The sequence below is a fragment of the Dreissena polymorpha genome, chromosome 8, assembly GCF_020536995.1.
Source record: "Dreissena polymorpha isolate Duluth1 chromosome 8, UMN_Dpol_1.0, whole genome shotgun sequence".
Lineage (NCBI taxonomy): Eukaryota > Metazoa > Mollusca > Bivalvia > Myida > Dreissenidae > Dreissena > Dreissena polymorpha.
In genome coordinates this window covers 79,132,792-79,141,564 of record NC_068362.1, presented here as the reverse complement: position 1 = coordinate 79,141,564, position 8,773 = coordinate 79,132,792, and the positions used below count along the sequence as shown (strand labels likewise).

At 36.0% G+C, this 8,773-nt stretch overlaps 1 protein-coding gene across 17 annotated transcripts in view; it reads right to left on the bottom strand.

The window, feature by feature from the left end:
- Nucleotides 1-3,200: 3,200 nt before the first annotated feature.
- The window catches only part of LOC127841131 (WD repeat-containing protein 6-like), a 29,013-nt gene continuing 23,440 nt past the window's right edge, over nt 3,201-8,773 (bottom strand). For all 17 annotated transcript variants that reach the window (XM_052369701.1, XM_052369700.1, XM_052369698.1 and 14 more), the window contains 3 exons: nt 8,377-8,471; nt 7,137-7,204; nt 3,201-3,354 (listed from right to left, as the gene is read on the bottom strand). In XM_052369701.1, the coding sequence (XP_052225661.1) occupies nt 3,240-3,354; nt 7,137-7,204; nt 8,377-8,471 (278 nt within the window). In that variant the 3' untranslated portion in view covers nt 3,201-3,239. The remainder of the gene's footprint in view (nt 3,355-7,136; nt 7,205-8,376; nt 8,472-8,773) is intronic.

The following is an 8,773-nucleotide window of genomic DNA, read 5'->3' as shown; positions in this document are numbered from 1 at the left end:
TTAAAACACAATGGATGGACCAATTTAGACCAAAAGGAAATCATTCTAGTTTCAATGTCAATTTGGAGGGGCTTTACTCCAGTTTCTCCGTATATAATGCAAGATGCCGTACTGGCTTTAACCCCTAATATAATTTTCAGAAACTTCAACTGAACTTTTTCTAATATATAATTATTTCCAAACCCCCAACATTCATAACCGTACAAAAGAATAGGTTTAATCATCTTATTAAAAAGATCAATTTTCATATCTATTTGTAAAGCGAGGTTATTGCATTTATTAATCAGACAGTACATAGCTTTTGTTGCCTGTTCGGCTAGATTCTTTTTGGTCTGGAAAAAAGAGCCACTGCTATTGAATAAAATACCGAGGTATTTATAATTTCTAACAACTTCAATGGGATGATCTTTATAGTAGAATACATAATTAGATGGTCTACCTTTACTAAAAATTACAATTTTTGACTTGTCTATGTTAACAGTTAGTTTCCATGTGTCACAATATTGGGAGTACACATTTAAACAATTTTGAAGATCGTTAGCTGACTCTGCTACAATAACAGTATCGTCAGTGTACAGCAAAACAAATAGTTTGAAAAAATTTAACATATCGTTTTCATTTGACTGAACATGAAAATTTATTCCGTCTACATCACTGCTATTATTGAAATATGAATGTAGGTCATTCAAAAAGAAGGAAAATAGTATGGGGGATAAATTTTCTCCTTGCCTTACCCCAACTGAACATGAAAAATAGTTAGATTTTTCGCCATTACACATGATACATGATTTTGCGTTGTTGTACATATTTTTGACAATATTTAAGAACTTTCCATTTATACTGTACTTGCCTAACTTATACCACAATAATGACCTATTAATCGTATCGAATGCAGCCTTTAAATCGATAAATGCAAAAAACAGTTTTTTCCTTTGAGTTCTAAGAATGTTAATCAGCGCATATAAGACAAACATATTGTCAGTTGTTGAAAAATGTTTACGGAAACCCGCTTGATGCTTATCAATAAGGTCATATTTCAAAATAAATTTTTCTAAACGTATATTTAAGACTGAAGTGAATAATTTACTCACACAGCTCAACAGAGTGATTGGTCTATAGTTAGAAGGATCGTTTTCAGAACCTTTATTTTTAAAAATTGGATTAATAAGCCCAATGGTCCAATTGCTTTAATGTGCTCATTCAAAATATTATCAATGCCGCATGCTTTGTTATTTTTTAGCAAATTTATACAGTGCTCGATTTCTTCGCATGATATCTCGGCATTAAGTAAATCGTTATTATTAACGGTAGTTGGCTGTGATTCATCGCTAGTGAAATCATAGACAGTGTCGTCGGCATTTACAGTTTTAAAATGGTTTTCCAGCAAGGCAATATTTGCTTTTACCGTATTGTGTTTTTTGCCTGAAATAGTTTTCCAGAATACTCTGGGGTTAGTGTTTTTCAGGGATTTAATTTTTTGAGCATTTTTCTTTTTAAATGTGTAATAACATTGTTTAATGGTTTTCTTGTATATTTTACTTGTGCTTTTAATATTAAGGCGATGCGCTTCAGATTTCTTAGTCTTGTATACATATTTGGCACGGTGAAAATTTGTCCGGGCTTCTTTACAATTTCGGTCGAACCATTTGGGCTCGTTGCTATACTTTGATTTATTTACATGTTTATGAGTGCCGAAGCTGTTTTTACAACTGTTTTGATAAACAGAATCATTTTTGGAGACTATATGGTCCATGTCATTAATTGAATAAGTATCCGCGTTTTCAAAAGCTTCGACAACCCGGATGATGTCATTGACATTTAAAGATTTTATATTTTCTACAAATTCATTACATTTATCATGATCCCACAATTTCACGTTTTCATTGATATTATTATTATTATTATTATTATTGGTGTTATTGTTATTATCTTTATCATTATTACTAATAGCATTATAAACATCACCGACATTTGCATCAGCAACAATACAATTCTCACAAACATCAACATTTTCAAAGACATTTAAACATATACATGTATTGTTAACAGTGACAATATCCCTGTTATGATAATTTGGAAATTCGAACACCATAGAAACGGGGGTGTGCACATCTGAAAGTAATGGGCAAAAATCTAAAACTTCTATATTGATTATATGCTTAAATAGCGTAGGAGAGCTGACAAAATAGTCTATGCTGCTTGAATTTTTACAAGTGAATTTACCCATAAAGTCACCTTTTGTTCTACCATTTAATATGAACAGTCGGTTTCGTTGTAAGAAATTTATTAACTTGTAGCCAAAACCATTTGCCGCTTTATCTTGGTTATTTCGAGTAATAGTCATACTTGCTTCTAAAAATAGTTTCTCATCGCATATTAAATCATTGTACATGTCATCTAAGTGTCATTCGCAAAAAATATCATGATCAGGTTTAATATAATCTGCTAGCTGTTTTGTACGACTATTCCAATCACCAAACATGCATATATTACTGTATTTATCTCTAAAATTATCAATTTCTATCTTGATATCGGAAAACGGATCATCGTTTACATACACAGAGTTTTCAGGCGGTACATATACAATACCGCACAGTATATCCTCGTTTTTAGTAAAATGTTTAGAGATTTTAAACCACAATACAAATTTACTGCTTGACTGAATAATTGTGACATGTTTACAGATTGTGTTTTTAACAGCGAGACATATCCCGCCTGATTTACGTACTGAGAATTCTTTTCTGTTTTTAAAATGCATTTTAAATCCATCTAATTCTAAATCAGCTGTGCTTACCAGGTATTGTAATTTTCACGCCTCGGGCATCTTGAGAATTTGGACCGTCCGGTGTACTCAATGTATTTTACGTTGAAAATGACCAAATTCATTAAGATATCGGTTTCCGGTTTTGAGAGAGTTCGGTTTATTCAACATTTTTTTAACAAAGAAATAGAAGGAGAAAATACGAGACTAGCCCGACCGTTCGGAATCGGGAGAGTTCCGGTATTCAGAGAGTCCGGTATTGGCAGAGTCTACTGTATTAGCCATGGGTTAAAGCAAACACTTGACAATTAATAAAGGTTCAATGGTCCTTGCTATTACTATCCATAATCACAGAAAAAGATTTGCCCTCAAACTTTCACCATAGTACTGGTAAAATGTGGAACGATGGTGCCCTTGTTAATCAGAATAACTCACCAAATTGAATTAATTCTAGTTTTATTAAAACGTCTACTACATATCATTCGGATATAATGTTGCTAGCATTTGCTGTTGTCGAGACCTTGCTCATGTCACCTCGTTGCAGTCTGAACAGTTCTAGCCCCATGCCGCTGACCAGCACGTGCGTGGTCTCACTGAAACGTAACACGCCATTGTGTATAGCAAAACCACGTGTCTTTGTAGAATAACACCATAATTGTTTGTTCAAATATGATATTCTCATGAGGGCTATGATGACCCAAAATCGCTCACCTTAGTTAAACAAGAGGGCTTGAAAGGCCTTAAGTCGCTCACCTGAGATTCAAAGAGACTGGCCTGTTCTTTGCAGCCCAAGATGTCATTAGAACAAAATGTTCTTACCAACTTTCATGACTAGTGAACACCCTGGCAGCCACGATTTTCAACAGACCAGAACCATTTTCATACACATCAAAGATATCATTTAAACAAATATTCTGACAAAGTTTCATGAAGAGTCATAAGTCCATATAAGGAAAAATGCCCCGCCGCCATGTTTTTCAAGCAACTGGAACCATTTTCGAACTTGTCCAAGATATCATTGGGACAAATCTTCTGACCAAGCTTAATGATGATCGGACAATAAATATGGCTTCTAGAGTGTTAACAAGGTTTTACTATAGCTATATTAAGAAAAATGCCACGCCCCCTTGGCGGCCATGTTTTTTCCACAAACCGGAACCATTTTCAAACTCATCTAAGATATCATTCGGACAAATCGTCTGACCAAGTTTCATGATGATCGGACAATAAATGTGGCCTCTAGAGTGTTAATAAGGTTTTTTAAGCAAACGTAACCATTTTCGAAATCATCCAAGATATCATCGAGACCAATCTTCTGACCTAATTTCATGAAGATTGGACAACAAATGTGGCCTCTAGAGTGCTAACAAGGGAAATGTTGACGCCGCACGTTGTGCTCAGGTGAGCTAAAAAATATTAAGGTGCCAATATATTTGTTCATTCAAATTTATAAAAAACAGATTTTTTTTAATTCTTAAACTTAATCATGTTTCAGCATCATGATACTATTTTTTCATTGCAAACACAGCATGCATTTTGGCACCAATAACATTAACATCAAGCAGGCTTCATGGAAAAAGCTGGTAATGAAACATATTCATTGTAGATTTACATAACTTACTTAACCACTCTTAGTGTCTTTTTTACAGACATGATTTCCTAAACCTTAAGTGTTTTGCATTTATGCTGAGAAATCAGGAAGACATTAGTAATCTTTAACCTTCAGCACTGTTCAAGCACTGCCTCTATGTAGGTCTTTGTTTTGGTTGTGACATTCACTGTCCATTATAACCTTGCAAACGCCTCCAGTAATTACAAAGTCCGAGATATATGTATATAAGGAATAGAAACTACATAGAAGCTTATTTTATAAACAAGAGGGCCTGAAAGGCCCAAAGTCGCTCACCTGAGATAACAAGATATTATTGGGACATATCTTCTGACCTTGTTTCATGAAGATCGGAAAATAAATGTGGCCTCTAGAGTGTTAACAAGGTTATACTATAGCCATATAAGGAAAAATGCCCCGCCCCCTCTTCCAAGATATTATCTGGATGAATCTTCTGACCAAGTTTCATGAAGATCGAACAGTAAATGTGGCCTCTAGAGTGTTAACAAGATTTTACTATAGCCATATTAGGAAAAATGCCCCGCCCCTTGGAAGCCATGTTTTTCATGCAAACATAATTATTTTCGAACTCATCCAAGATATCATTGAGACCAATCTTCTGATCAAATTTAATGAAGATTGGACAATAAATGTGGCCTCTAGAGTGTTAACAAGGTTTTACTAAAGCCATATAAGGAAAAATGCCCCACCCCTGGTGGCCATGTTTTTCAAACAAAGGGCATCATTTTTGAACCTGTCCAAGATATTATTGGGATAAATCTTCTGACCAAGTTTCATGAAGATTGGACAATAAATGTGGCCTCTAGAGTATTAACAAGATTTTACTATAGCCATATATAGCCATATAAGGAAAAATGCCTCGCCCCTTGGCAGCCATGTTTTTCAAGCAAAGGTTACCATTTTCAAACGCATCCAAAATATCATTGGGACAAATCTTCTGACCAAGTTTCCGTAAGATCCGAAAATAAATTTGGCCTCTAGAGTGTTAACAAGGTTTAACTATAGCCATATAAGGTAAAAATGCCCCGCCCCCTGGCTGCTATGTTTTTCAACCAACCGGCATCATTTTCGATCTCTTTCAAGATATAATTGGGATGCATCTTTTGACCAAGTTTCATGAAAATTGGACAATAAATGTGGCCTCTAGAGTGTTAACAAGATTTAATATAGCCATATAGAGCCAAATAAGGAAAAATGCCCCGCCCCTTGGCAGCCATGTTTTTCAAGCAAAGGTTACCATTTTCAAATGCATCCAAGATACCATTGGGACAAATCTTCTGAGCAAGTTTCATGAAGATCGGAAAAAAATGTGGCCTCTATTGTGTTAACAAGGTTTTACTATAGCCATATAAGGAAAAATGCCCCGCCCCTTGGCGGCCATGTTTTTTAACCAACCGGCATCATTTTCGAACTAGTTCAAGATATTATTGGGATGAATATTCTGACCAAATTTCATGAAGATCAGACAATAAATGTGGCCTATAGAGTGTTAACAAGATTTTACAATAGCCATATAAGGAAAAATGACCCACCCCTTGGCAGCCATGTTTTTCAAGCAAATGTAACCATTTTTTAAATCATCCAAGATATCATTGAGAACAATCTTCTGACTAAATTTCATGAAGATTGGACAATAAATGTGGCATCTAGAGTGTTAACAAGGCAAATGTTGACGGCGCACGACGGACAAAAGGTGATCACATAAGCTCACCATGAGCACGTTGTGCTCAGGTGAGCTAAAAACACCCATTTTTGTAGAGTTGGCCAGATTAATTAGTTTTTGAAATCACTTGACCTTGCCCCAGATTAAAAAATGGCCTTCATTTTGATGAACATTCCGACAAAGGTTCACCAAGACCAAGTCACAATATGGTGACAAGTTTTGTGGATGCACCTGATCAGATTCAAACTTAACCTAGATATTGTCAAGATATACATTCCTACATTCCTACCAAGTTTCATCAAGATTGAGTCATAAATTTGGCCTCTGCAGTGGTAACAAGGTTTTTAGCTCACCTAAGCACATGGTGCCCATGGAATGCATTAAGGATACTGTGTCTGTCATTAAGGATACTGTGTCTGTCATTAAGGATACTATGTCTGTCATTAAGGATACTGTGTCTGTCATTAAGGATACTGTGTCTGTCATTAAGGATACTGTGTCTGTCATTAAGGATGCTGTCATAAGATACTGTCTGTCATTAAGGATACTGTGTCTGTCATTAAGGATACTGTGTCTGTCATTAAGGATACTGTGTCTGTCATTAAGGATGCTGTGTCTGTCATTAAGGATGCTGTGTCTGTCATTAAGGATGCTGTGTCTGTCATTAAGGATGCTGTGTCTGTCATTAAGGATACTGTGTCTGTCATTAAGGATGCTGTGTCTGTCATTTAGGATGCTGTGTCTGTCATTAAGGATGCTGTGTCTGTCATCCATCAGAGCGTGCATCAGTGGTTTTTTTCTTAGGACTTCTCCTTCTTATCTACTTGGCAGACTTTGATGAAACTTGTTTAAATTTAGATTGATTATATTGACTACAAAGTTGACCAGCATTACAACTTGGCAGAATGATGGGAACAATGTGTAACACTTTGACACTGTTATTACCCCTCACAAAGGCGGAGGGATATAAAATTGGTGTTGTCTGTCTTTCACTCACTCTGTCAGCGACAACATCCATTTTTGGTGGGGGATATTAATTCAATGAATTTGCTTGTTTTTATTGACATCACATCATTATTTACCTGTCTATCGATGTACTGATATTGGCAACATCAGACACTGAGGTCAACTGAGCGCACACAAGCTGCAACTGTAAAGAGAAGTGTACTTTATAGAGTGATTAAAAGGGCAACTTTTGAAATGCCCTACCCTGATATTTGATAATATATAAGTATATCATTGATTGGGGGACAGAGTAGCTCACTGCAATCACTAGTAGATATGCCTTTTTCCTGCTATGTAAAATAACATAAAAATACCACTGATTGGGGGAAAGTGTATCCCCGCCCCAAAGCAATCACTAGTTACTAGTCCTACCCTGAAATTTGATTTATAGGGAAGAATTAGGTTCCCTGCAATCATTATTTATTATAATATACCCAGATATTTGAAAAAAACAACAAGAGATGTGTTTGTCAGAAACACAATGCCCCATATTGCGCCACTTTGAAGCCATATATTAGACCTTTGACCTTGAATGATGACCTTGACCTTCCACCACTCAAAATGTGCAGCTCCATGAGATACACATGCGTGCCAAATATCAAGTTGCTATCTACAATATTGCAAAAGTTATCGCAAAACTTTAACCAAGGTTAAAGTTTTGGGACAGAATGACGAGTGACAGAAAGACAGGCCAAAAACAATATACCCCCGATCATTCAATCCAGGGGCATAAAAAGATAAGAATGTCAATGATTTGGAAAGTAAGACCCGCCTGCATGAAAGTTGATATGATCTTCCCCAATATTAATAATACATAAGAATACCACTGAATTGGGGACAAAGTAGCTCCCCTGCAATCACTGGTTGATATGGAATAACCTGTTAATTGAGGTGCGTTCTGAAAAAAATGGGCATAATGCATGTGAGTAAAGTGTCGTCCCAGATAAGCCTGTGCAGTCCGCACAGGCTAATCGGGGACGACACTTTCCGCCTAAATTGGATTTTTGCTAAGAGACTTCATTTAAACGAAAAATGTCATAAAAGCGGATAGTGTCGTCGCTGATTAGCCCGTGCAGACCGCACAGGCTAATCTGGGACGACACTTTAAGCACATGCATAGGCCCAATTTTTTCAGAACATGACTCAATTGACGATTCATAAGTGTATCACCAAGAGAGAAGTCCCCCTCCCATGCAATCACTAGTTGCTTAGTTGCTTTGATCTACACTTTAAATTTTGATATAACATTAGTATATTGTATATATCTGATTGGAGGACCAAATGGCTACTCTGTGTTCACTAGTTGTTATGGCCTACCCCGATAGTGTCTGCAGACTGCACCATCTTCCAGATGCACAGTCTCTGGTCTATAGAGGCACTCAGGACGTGGTCCTTGTCTAACAAACATACACCTGAAAGTTAAGTAATAATACGAGTCACATACAGCACTAGGTTATGATATAATTTCATAAAGGGAGAGAACTAAATGTAGGCGTAAAACTATAACTTGACATAGAAGTACATGTTTGGATAGAACTAAATGTAGGCATAAAACTATAACTTGACATAGAAAATACATGTTTGGATGGAACTAAATGTAGGCATAAAACTATACCTTGACATAGAAAATACATGTTTGGATGGAACTAAATGTAGGCATAAAACTATAACTTGACATAGAAATACATGTTTGGATAGAACTAAATGTAGGCAT